Raw genomic sequence first — 12,580 nt, 5'->3', positions numbered from 1 at the left:
GAAACACACTAAGAAAAAGGTTACTTCTAGTTTGGGGGGGGCTGTAGAAAGGAAAACAGTGTTTTCTGTAAATGGAAGTTGGTACTTTTCAATCTAAACTTGATCCAGATACAATAAGACAGAACTTTTTCTAAAAAGACTGGAAACAAAAACCCAACAAAAACAAACTGACAGGCAGACATTTTAACTGAAACAAGTTCTTGATCAATACAATACATTTCACATTTAAGTTTAAAGCAAAACAAAATCTGAAAATAGGTGGCTCGGGAAAACTTTGGTTTTGAATTTTTTCAACATTCCTAAATATGCTATCAGAGCTTTTGCACACAATCACACCAGAACCAGAAGTAACAGATTTGGTTTCTATAAAGATCAGAATTACCCACAAACATCAAAGCACGCCTGCTGTTCAGAATACACTCAACTGTGAACATTTTAAGTTCTGAAGGACCCAACAAGGCACATGCACATTTGAAGAACATCCAACCATGTCAGAAGCTAATATACTTCAAAGAATTAATTCAAATATTCAACAAATAAAAATCCCAGACTCAGTTGACTTCCTAATTTTAATTGGCTGTGTCACCAATTAAAATCCTGGATGAAGTGAGGTCCTGATGTAAAGTTAGTGCTTGGTTTTAATTACAGGGAATAGGAATATGTGTATAGGAAGAAGGAAAAAACAAATTAATAACATAAAAACAGCTCATGTGTGTGTGTGTTAATAATTGCATGTTAATTTGGAACATTTCCTTTTCCCTCAAAGAAAGTAATCTGTTCCCCTTTTTTCTTGCCCTTTCCTTACCATTGTCTGGATTATTGCAGAAAAGGGTTTGGAAGCTAACTTCCTGATTATACAAAAAAAGCCAAACATACTTAAAAAAAAAAAACCAAAAAACTAACAAAGCATTTTATGATATGGTCTTAGTAGTTCACTGTTGCCAAAGGTGAGAAGAGGGAAAAGGTGCCTGCACACTTTATCTCTCTCCATCCCTGAGTCTTCTACCTTGAGCAAGCCCTGACTGCACTGTGGGTCTGGTCAAGCCAGTGAGAACAGCAGGAAAGCCACCCAGCAAGTGAGCATTTCTGTAGCACACCTGGCTCACACAGACCAGGTGAATATGGGAGTTGGCACAGGGGAAGGGTGGATCACTAGGGGCACATAAAGAGAGCAAGATCTCCGAGAGCAACGCCTCCTCCTTCCAGCAGCAGCAAACTTCATTCAGCTCCTGTCACCAAGATGTCCTCACACGCTCCTCACACAGGGCACAAAGAGGAGAAAGGGTACCACTGCCATGTTTACACAACCTCCAGCACAGCTACAACTTGTCACAGCTCTCCTCCATGAATTATGATGTACTTGCTGAGGCTGCAGGATCACAAAGGTGCAGGATTTCACCTTAATTCCTATCCTGGTTCCTGCTCTGCATGCAGCCAGACCAGTGCTGAGCAGACAGGTCTCTTCTCTAAACCCATCCAAACACAACCTGTCTGCTGCTGCTGCATTCAACTTCAACCCTGGCAAAAAAAAGAGCTCCACAAAGCTCTTTTCCAGGAAAAATTACTAGCTTGGATCGCTACTGATGTAGAAAGGATCATATCACTTAATAATATAATTCCCTAAATTGTTTGCCATCTTCACAGGCCACCTTATTCCCACCTCCTCTATCATATTCTCCTATCCAAAAGGAGGGGGGTGGAGGAGTGGTTTGAAGAAGGGAGATAAGATTACCTCACTTGCTTCTTCACTATCCCTTCCATTTACAGGTGTATTGATCCCTCTAATTGAGTGTAAATGAGTGCTTTCCCACAGTTCAGAAATGTTCCCCTCTGTTCAGTATCAGGAGTAACATCTGGAGCCAAGAAAAAAAAGAAAAGGAGAAAGTGGGCAGCTGACAACTCCATTTGGATTATCAGGATTTCCCTGGAGCAGGGTGGAAGTAAAGCAGTAACACACTCCTTTGGCTGCCTTCTCTAAACTGGAACATCAAGGACACAGCCAAAGGTTTCACTCGTAGACCCTCTCCCCAAAATGAAAGTGGGAGAAAAAAGGAGGTAGAGGAACATGCCTAAGTTCTGAGATGGCCAGGACAAGCTGAACTTTCTTTTAGGAGAAGTTCTTTAGGGTTTTTTGGTTTGTGGTGGTTTTTTGGGTTTTTTTTGTTTTTTTTTTTTGCTTTTGGTGGCATTATGTCTACTTCACAGACCCATATAACAAGACACTTAGAAAAAGATTTCATGAACTTCTGAATATCTTAAAAGACTGTACCTGAGAAGCCTCAACCTCTCCACAGTTAAGACTTCCTTCCATACTCCTAGTGATCTTTGGATAAATAATTCCCAAAAGTCAACTACCTTCCAAACTCTGGTAACTGAATTTATTTGAAGTCACGGGTTACCCTAGAATAACGTGTTCCTAGGAAAGGCACACTTTGAAACTCTAAGGGTTTCTTAATCTCAGCTGCAGCAGAACTGACACTTTGATAAGATAAAACTAGTTTTGCAACTTGTCTTAAAGTGCTTCCAAACAACTGAACAGAACACATTTTGAACCACTGTAAATGCTTGTACACCCCAGCTTTTACTTCTAAAAAGTTTGTTCAGAGGAAAGTTTTGTTGAACTTTCTTAGTTCGCATATCCTAGGAAACTTACTCAATATTAAATGCTAGGAATAACTGCTTATGTCCACATAATCCAGAAAAGAAAAGGGAGATGTTAGTTAAAAATGAAATCAGAGTAGCTGCAAGCAGTGACCTCCCACTGGGTAGCCAAAGAAACAGGTGAAGGAGCCAAGTAAAAATCTATTCAACCAAATGCTACTTAGAATCCCTGGTGGAAGGCAAATATTCAGAATTTCTTAAACAGACAATGAACTTTGTGAGTTTGTAAGAACTATGCATCAACTATTAATGTTTTCAGGCACTGAAAACATGTTCTAACTACTGACTTCTGAGAAATTTAAGTCAATACAGAAATTGGCAAAATATTGATAACACAAGAATTCTGACAAATCCTAAGCCTGGAAGGGAAGCACAGCCCCACTGCACCTCAAACACTGCAACAAAAGACAGAACATATAGACTAACTTGCTGGCTACCCCTGCTTATCCTATTCTAGAAAAAAAGTGATGAAAGTAAAAGAGCAAGGCACTTGTCAACCAAGGTACATTCAATTTTGTCCTGTGAGAATGCATTAGGCAATAGTCCTTTTAGTCCTAAATTTATCCTGTAAAAGGTTTTAGTAATACCTCTGGAAAGACTTTGCTTCTCGTACAAACTGAAGTGAAAAAATAAACCCTTATTACAATGTAAAGGTCTTTTATGGTCAAGCTCCAAAAATTTTTCAAACCTTATTTCACTGTTTTCATGTCCAAAAAAAGATACTGGTAAAAGAGAGCTTAAACACCCAGCAACACAAAAGTAACTGAAAAGCCACAGTTTTGCTGAGAAATGCTGTTTCCAACAAGGGCAGCATTCCTTGCACCAACAGACACCTCCCAAGGAACACTGCAACCCATCCTGAATGCAGCAAAAGTTCATAAAGAGAAGGTACTAACTTGGCACACAAAACACAGTTCAGTTTACAGCCATGCTGAACCCAAGGCACTCTCTTCCCATGCTTTAGATGCCTTATCAAGGTATCCTCTTACACACTTATCTGATGTAGGCAAGGAAAATAAAAGTTTGTCGGGGTTCTTTTGGTGGGAATAGCTGATTACAACACTATCTCAAGAGGTAAGTCAAATTTTTTTAACAGGTAGGGATGATAGTTCTGGCCATGCTGATAGTCATGCTGCATATTAAAAAAAAAGTACTCCATTCATAAGAGTTATTTTTATCAATTCCACAATTCGGCACGAAATACCTACTTATAACAACCACTCATTTCTGGAGTCATCCTTCTTTAGATGACACATTTAATATGACTACAAGTTTCTGAGAAGTGATCTCTGGAAACATCATACTGAGGTTAATAATGCTTGATTACCTTTCATAGTAGTGACACCTGTATAAAAGATTATAAAAAAGCACAGTGTATGTATCAGAAAGAGGGCTAAGTAGGTGAGTGGCTGTTGACATAAAATGTGTCTCTCTTCTTTCCCTAATATGTCTTTATCCTAGAGCATTTTGTCTTAAGTACTATGTTTGAATAGAAATTCAGAAGATTGAATCAAGAATCACTTGGGTCCTGAAGCGTGGCCCCCATTTTTCTGAAGCTTTTTATATATCCTTACTATTTTAATAAAAATATCAAACTCCTAACTTAGCGAATCTTCAAGTCAAGGTCATTTTTTTCATCCCACAACTTCTCACAAACATCTGATCCAGAATCTCAGTAGTGAATTGGTCTAAAATCTTCAAACTTTCAGGCTGAAATTACACAGGACTAGTTTGCTCAGATTTGTTGATTTTCGAGGCTTCCTTCTCTCGGGTGTTTAAACACATAAACATATTTGCAAAGCCCCTGCACAATCTTTCTCAGCTTGTATTTTCCCAGATCACGTTCCTCCAAACTCTCCTCTTAAGCAATCCTCAACTTCCCAATCACTACAGCTGTCTTGTTCACATTATAAGAATCACAGAATAATTTATGTTAGAAAAAAAACCCCAAGATCATCAGCTCCAACCTCTGAATGATCACCACCCTGTCAACTCAACCATGGATGGCACTGAGTGCCACATCCAGTCATCTCATGAACAGCTCCAGGGATGGTGACTCCTCCACCCACCAGGCAGCTCATCCCAATGCTTAGCAACCCTTTCCATGAAGGAATTCTTCCTCAAGAAGGAGGTACACAAGAGTGCTGCTTGTTATCAATATTAGGAAAAGCCATACAAATAAAGAGTAGCAGTTGAACTCTACTCTGCAACCAGGTTTGTTCATTCTATTCTGTGTTCAGCTGCTTCTCTTAAGTAGGCAGAGCCTCTTAAGTAGAAATGGGTCACTGCTACAGCTAAAATCCATAGCAGAATAACTTACCTAAGGATGGATATACTCTAGCAATTATACACTACAAATAATCAACCACTATTTTCCTAAAGAAATGCACATCATGACCTCATGCTTAAATCAAATATTTATTATAATGTTACTCTTAAGTACTGTAACAGACAACAGCCAAGAATGAGAGTTTCAAACAGCACTAAAAAACTCAAAAGCTAAACTAGACAAATCAGTTGCCATACCCCAAAGAAGTTCCCTTCCCCCCCTTTACAAACAGTGAGTACATACTACAGTCGTTTCACATTTCCTTTTGATTTCTCATTAATTACACCCATCAGTTATTTGCATTGGTTTTATAGGAAATGCAAAATCTCCACAGTGTACTAGAGTAAAAATATGTTTCAGTCAACAGCACTCTAATTCCTGTGAGTGAAAATGGAGGCAATAATGAAAAACAATACCACTGAAACCATCAAAATACCCCTACACAGTTTTGTTACCACAATAATTAAAATTATTAAAAGTTCTAAGTATTTCTTGGACAAGGAATCCACGAGCTCTGTCATCCTCTTCCTGAACACTCCCAGACTGAGGCATAAATCTAAAGCACCTCCAACTCCAGGTAAGAGCTTAGGATGGAATTGCAACCACCACCCCTCTCTGACTTCAGAGGGCTAGAGGCCTTCAAATTTTAATGAAAAAAAACCCAAACAAACAAATAAAACCCTGTCCCACAGCGTTGCATCCTCAACTCACATCTGTGGTGTTCCAGCTGTGTTGGCAGTCTGGAAGGAGAAGGGAGAAGGGAGCAATGCCTGCTGGCTCTTGCCCTTTAACTACTCTTTACTAGATGGAAGAGCCCGAGCAGAGAGATTCATCCCATCACAGAGCAAAGAGGGATGACAACAAACTAAAATCCTCACACGTGCAGCGCAGAAGAGGATTAGCCTTAACCAAGTTCGCAGAGAACATCCTGGAAGCTCTGACAGCGTTAGCACCAAACATCATGGTACCCTTGGGTACTGGAAATGCCAACAACTGCACAACTACACACACAACAACGATGGCACAGCCCACAAATACAGCCCACAAACAGAAGAAGAAAATTACAAAAATGTACAGTTTAAGTGAATGTTAATATCACAGAATGGATCAGGCTGGAAGGGACCACCATGGGTCATCTGGTCCCACTTCCCTGCTCAAGCAGGGTCATCCCAGGATTGTGCCCAGATGGTTCCAGAATATCTCCAGTGAGGGAGACTTCACACTCTCTCTGGACAATCAGTTCCAGTGCTTGGTCACTGCACAGTGGAGGAATTCTTCCTCATGTTCATATGGAACTTCCTGGCCATCAGTGGTTGTCCCATTGCTGGAACCAGGGAGCAGAGCCTGGTCCATCCCCTGACCCTCCCTGCAGACACTGACAGACAGGGATGAGGGCCCCTCTCTGCCCTCTTTTCTCGAGGCTGGACAGGCCCAGCTCCCTCAGCCTGTCCTCAGTGAGATGCTCCAGTCCCTCCATCACCTTTGTCACCCTCTGCTGGACCCACTCCAGCTCCACATCTGTCCTGTCCTGAGGAGCCCAGAGCTGGACATGGCACTCCCAGTGATTCTCATCAGGGCTCAGCAGAGGGGCAGGATCCCCTCCCTCCAGCTGCCAGCCATGCTCTTCCTAATGCACCCCAGGATTAATGACTTCAATTGTGACCACAGACCTTTTAAACACAAATAAATGACTATCATCTTTATCCCACTGTATTTACAACTCGAACATTTGGAAAAATTTTAAGTCCTACTGTTAGAAAGGCCAGACAATCTTTATAGTTCTCCTCTAATGCTAACATAAACTACTATGGATCTTAAGAGATACAGAAACATAAAACCAGATAATTTAAAATAAAGTCCTTGCAGAACAAGGCTCTATCATAAAAACCTTGCCTCACTCTTCTAGATTCAACAACTACTGAAGACAGGCATTCTCTCTCTGGCATAAAGAAAACTTCTCCTATGTGTATGTGGAGCTTCTCTGATAGAACAGTCTGCACACACCTTGGATGAGGAGCCAAGAAGTTTCAATTTTACACCCACTACGTTTTACAAACTACGGAAAGCATTTAAAATGAAAATTCTAATAAAAAATAAACAAGTACACTTTGCACTACTGTGTGTGAGCTGTCAATCAAACACATGGTCTGATCCACATAGGAACAGCCTTAAAGATTTTAGACTGTGTACTTCTCAACCAATGCACAGGGAGAATCTCTTTAAAGTCACCTGGAAGCAAGCAACAAAAAAAATGGCATACTTGCATTTTTCATCACTATCACTTATCCTGAGATATGTTAACACATTTTTGAAGGCTAATAAAGAAATCCCCAATTTATTTCTTTCTGAAGAATGTTTGTGTCAGCCAAGTTGAAGAGACAGTAACCTCAAACATAACACGACTGGTTAAGTAAAAATACATGACTAATGTTAGTGTCATAAATGCCACTTTAAAAAGTTCAAGGAGAAATTTGGATTGTTATTCCAATTTGTATTTTCATATAGCTTTCAGCAATGGAAAGGTATACTGGAAATATATGCAAAATAAGATTTCCCCTAACATTTTTTTCTAATGAAAACATGAACTAGAATTTCTCTCTCTCTCTCCTGGCCTTTCTTTCCACCCACACCCCTTAAAAATGAAAAATGCATGCTTGAAGAATTTAAACACACTGTATGTCACATAATAAACAGTTTATCATTGTCATTCCCATCAATTCATTCATCTACTATTACCCTGTAACTGTTCCTCACCAAAAGCTATTATTGCTGCATTTACTCAAAGTCAGTCTTACCAGTTTATTGTATTTAGAAGTGTTTAAAGCTTATCCTAAAGATCAGAATATGCCTCAACAAATCGGACTGTTTACTGTCAGCCAAGAAAGTATCTCCTGATTTCTCTAGTAAATTGTATGAGAACTTTGACTAAACGCTCAGACATTTTACAGGCAAAGACCTCTTTCCCACACCCTTTAGGAAAATACCTTTTACTACCCTAAGTGACAGTGGTAACTACCTATTTAGGAAAGATAAATTATACATTTTAGTATTTCATGTGTCCGAAATGCAAATCAGAGCCAGATGTGCTAGCTGCAAGAACTAAATCACTGTATCAATCAATAACAAATCCCAGGGACATGCAGACATTTAGTGTATGTTTCACTGAAAGATGTTTGGTCAGATGCATATGTAGCAAATCAAAGCAGATTTACAGCAGCTTTCCTGAAGTTTCTTATGGACAGGCAAGGTGGTACCCAGAATCTGTAAGATAAATAAAGATGCTGCACCTCTGGTCCCTTGGAATTTACATGTGTAGCATTGCAAAGAAACAGGAATACCACTCATAAATTGTACATGAAAGTTGTGTATTTATATTTTAAATGTTTGGGTTTTCTTTAGAGGATGGACTTGACATCTGTGCGGAAAAACCTGAGTAATCACAACCAGCTATCAGCCCTTCACACCACCACTGCTGCTATTTTCAGTGATACACCCTGTTTTTGCTACAGTGCTCCTGGCATCATCCTGCTGCTGTGATTCAATATTTATCTGTTAGATCTAGTTACATCACAACACTCTCTACACTACCTAAAGCTCGTGTGGAACTTCTGCAGCTAACACTTAATCCACTGGTTTAGAGCTCTCCCTTCGAAATTCTCCAGCCACAGAACGAAAAGTCAGTGGAGATGTGCAAACATCTGGCCCCCTGTGAATCGATCAGCCATCCTCTGAAAGGGTGTGCGGTCATGCATAAGCACTGCACCTTCCTCCTAATGGCAATCGGGCAGGAATAAATCCGAGTGTGAACTGCAGTGGTTAGCATAAAACCACTTGTGAAAGGAGTGTGCCAAAAATTGTATTCAAAACACCTTAATAACAAGAGTTTTGCTCGTACAGAAGCTCCTCAACAGCATCAAGTTAAAGCAATCATATACCATTTATGATGGCAAACAAGGCCCTTGGAGCTTAATATTTTTAAAAGTTGTGTTAGGAGCACGGTGTCTTGTGAAACGACACAACTGAGTGCTAAAACTTCTGCTGACAACAAAGCCACCTGCTATGTCCAAGACCAGCGTTTCAGCATAATCCCGAGAAAAGATTAATTCTGGAATATTTTTAGCCCTGGCTTTGAAAGCAGACAGCACTCCATATCCACTGAAAAGCATCAGGGTGGAGAGCGGGCAAGAGAATACATGCAGGAAACATTCTTTGTTTATAACCAAAACACGCTCAATTATTCTCATAAAATCCATTGTCACGAACAAAAAACTCCAAGCACACTGAACAGTGTCACTACTAAGGTTTGCAGAGCAATCTCAGCTTTGGAATCAGACACACAGAAAATCAGGCAATCTCAGTACCACTGTATCTTTCCTGTCCTTTTTGCAACACAGACACAACTACAGAAAATACTTGAAAGATCGTGAAGAAATAAAGAATGGGTTTCAAAACGGAGCAGTCACAGAAATATGGGGGGCAGGGGAGAATGGAGTTCAGGTTTAATTCTTTATCACCATCTGATTTGGGGGAGTCTCTGCATAATCTCGATGACTCGAATTGTCATTTTCATCCAACAGCGGTAACCCGAAACAGCAGCTGGGGAACGGCAGCCGCTGCCTCAACTCCCAGGTTTCATACAAGCCTCGAGCATCGGTTTAACAGCAGTTGCATAATAAGACTCAAAAGGCCAAGCACTCCTCCTGCCTTGTACATCTCCATTTCCACACGAACCAGAGTGATGGATCTGGACGAGAACCGAGCACTACCCGAGCGCCACTACCAAGCCGGTTATTATGCAGCAAAGAAGAGGAAAACCCAACACCTGGCGCACAAATATGCAGACACCCAGTGAATAGGTGGATCTACGGAGAGCTATCTTCCCTCTCCCTTCCCCAAGAGGCAATCCTTGATGGGTGTGCCAGGAATGGGATATCGGGGGGGGGGGGGGGGGGGGGGGAGGAGAAGAAAAGGGGTGGGAAGTGGTTGCCGCTCGCTGCAGCCAGGCTGAGCGATGGCGAGGTGGTTAATCATGGTGGCTGAGGAAACATGGGGTCACTTCTCCCCCTTCCGCCTCCCGTGTGACGAGGACGGTGGGCACCGGCCACGGGGGGGGACCCGGACCCCGCACGGACCCGCCGGCGGCGACTCAGGTGGGTCCCGGGCGGAGCATCCCCGTGCCCGGTGCGGGCGGGGGGCGCGGGGGCAGCGCTCCCCCCGCCCAGCCCTGCCCTGCCCGCTCCCCGCCGCACTCACTTGCCGATCACCTCGCAGAGCTCGTACACGTCCTCGAACAGCACGTCGTCGTCGGCCATGGTCCGGGCGGGGGGGCTCAGCCCGAGAGGCGGCGGCCCCGGGGACGCCCGGCTCCCCCGCCGCTCAGCGCCCACCGCCACCACGGTAAATCCCGGCCGCTCCCAGCGCCGCCCGCCCGCCCGGGGCTCCCGCGGCCGCGCCGGGACTCCCCGCTCCTGCCGCTCCTCCTGCCGCGGCCGCCGCCGCTCCCCGCGCGTGTCGCACCCCCCCGCGCCCCCGCCTCCCACCCCCCTCCCGCCCCCTCCCTCCCTCCCGCGCTCAGCCGCGGCTCCCGGCGGGCGGCTCCGGCTCAGCGGGGCGGCGCGGGAGCCATGGAGGGGATCGGGGCGGGCGGCAGCGCCGGGTCACTCCCTCGCCGGGCGGGAGCGGGGCGCGCGTTCCCGGGCGGGCGGGAGCGCCGGGAGGGAGGATAATAGTGGGAGGGGGAAGGGCGGGGGGAGCCCAGGCGCGGGCGCTGATTCCGCTCCCGGGCGCGAGGAGGAGGCGGCGGCGGCGAGGCGGCGGTCGCGACAGGCGCTCGCGATAGGCGCTCGCGGTACCGAAGGGCGGGCGGGCGCGCGCGCGCGTGCTCCCGGTGCCGCCGCCGTCACGCAAACCCGTCACGGGGGCGGGCGCCGCCGGGGGCGCGCGCGCACGCGCGCGGGAGGCCACGCCCCCAACCGCCCGCTCGAGGGGTCCGGGGAGGCGCGAGGCGACGGGGGGGGGGGGGGGGGGGGGGGGGGGCGCGGGAGGGGTGGGGTGGGGGCTCGCGCAGGCGCGGGGCGCGGTGACGTCATGGCGCGGGGAGGGGGTGTGACGTCATGGCGCGGGGAGGGGGCCGGGGCGCGGGTGCCGCTCGCTCTTATCGCTCCGGCGGCCCTTATCGCCCTCATCGCCACCATCGCCACCATCGCCCTCGCGGCAGGCACCGGGGGGGGTCCCGCCGCGCGCCCGCGTTCGCCGGAACCGGGCTGTGGCAATAAAGAACCTCTGCGCGAAGCGGGCTCGTACAGCTTTGTCCAGTGCTTTATTTTCCATTCTCTTGTGTTCCAGCGGGATGTGAGGATTTTCTGCAGCACGCTCCGAAGCGCCTTTGTTGCTGGGAAAGCCGCTCTTTATCCCTGAAAGCAGCGAAGTTCACCTTTTGGGGGTGCGCCTGCAGACGCTCCCCCAGCTGTGCCGTCACCGCTGGCTGCCGTTCTGCACCAGCCCCGGAAAACAACGGGCGAGACATCGGGTGAATCTCGAAACCCCCGAGTGCTGTCCCCATCCATCGCTCCATGGTTTTTAGCATGTTGCACGTGTGCGCTTTTCCAAGTTTTTGAAAACTTGGCTGGTTTGTGGAAGAAAGGAAAGCTCTTCTTGAAGGAATTAGTCAGGAACTCTTGCAGTTTACAAAAAGTATTTGTTTCTGTCAAGGTACATTAGTACACATGTAGCTTCCTAAAACTTGTTAACAGAGGTAAATTATGGAATTGTTCTGCAGACAGAGAAAAAAACTGTCGGAGCAGAATTATATGATGAAATGGTTTAAAGGTTGGCTTTGAAACATAGAGCTGACAACACATTACCTTGTTCCTGTAGCCAGACAAATTTAAAATGAAAAAATCGAGAAAAAGTAGTGAAAATAATTACATCTAATTAATTATGTCCAGTAATTACATCACTGCACAGTGCTGTCTTACAGGGTGAGAGACATTCCTGTGGGTATGTGCTCCATCTGCTCTTTGGACTGCAAACAAAAAGCTGATACATTTAAACTGTTCTCTACGTTTCATACAGCTAAACGTGGGCACCCATTTTTTTCCTTTTGCAGACCCACAGGGCTGAGTCCCACACAGGTCACTCAGAATTTTTAGAATATGGGTGAGTGTTCACTTATGCTTTGAGCTGAAGTTGTCTGCAAAACCATCGTGAGAAGTTAATGTAAAAAACAATAAAAAAGTGCACCAGGAAGAAAATTGCTGGTGATGGACCTCCTCCTGAGCTGGGGCAAATGCTTTGCCTGCTCCAGCAGCATCACCTGAGGTGGTGCCTTCCTCTGAATGCCGAGTTCTTGGTGTCACACCAGGCCACATTGCCCAGGTATGACAGCTTAAACTGAATAAAAGCTTACCAGCATAACATATGGGGGCCTTTGTGCCAGAAAGTTGTAATAGAGCAAACCCTTTAAGAACTTGGGAGGACACTTGGGTTGGTTTTGGGAATAGGCAGCGCATAAACGTGGCTTTCTGCTAAAGGACAAGATTCTGGGGCCCAGCTTGGGGGTTAGTTGTGGAAAGGAAGGAAGTTGGGACA

General features: G+C 45.2%; 1 protein-coding gene across 16 annotated transcripts in view; it reads right to left on the bottom strand.

Moving 5' to 3' along the window:
• CASK (calcium/calmodulin dependent serine protein kinase) overlaps positions 1 to 10,516 on the bottom strand; it is a 191,271-nt gene extending 180,755 nt beyond the window's left edge. For all 16 annotated transcript variants that reach the window (XM_038145443.1, XM_038145469.1, XM_038145453.1 and 13 more), the window contains exon 1: positions 10,244 to 10,516. In XM_038145443.1, the coding sequence (XP_038001371.1) occupies positions 10,244 to 10,302 (59 nt within the window). In that variant the 5' untranslated portion in view covers positions 10,303 to 10,516. The remainder of the gene's footprint in view (positions 1 to 10,243) is intronic.
• Between the last annotated feature and the right edge of the window lie 2,064 nt (positions 10,517 to 12,580).

Source organism: Motacilla alba, chromosome 1 (assembly GCF_015832195.1).
Source record: "Motacilla alba alba isolate MOTALB_02 chromosome 1, Motacilla_alba_V1.0_pri, whole genome shotgun sequence".
In the NCBI taxonomy this organism is placed as follows: domain Eukaryota; kingdom Metazoa; phylum Chordata; class Aves; order Passeriformes; family Motacillidae; genus Motacilla; species Motacilla alba.
This window is presented reverse-complemented; position numbering and strand designations above follow the sequence as displayed.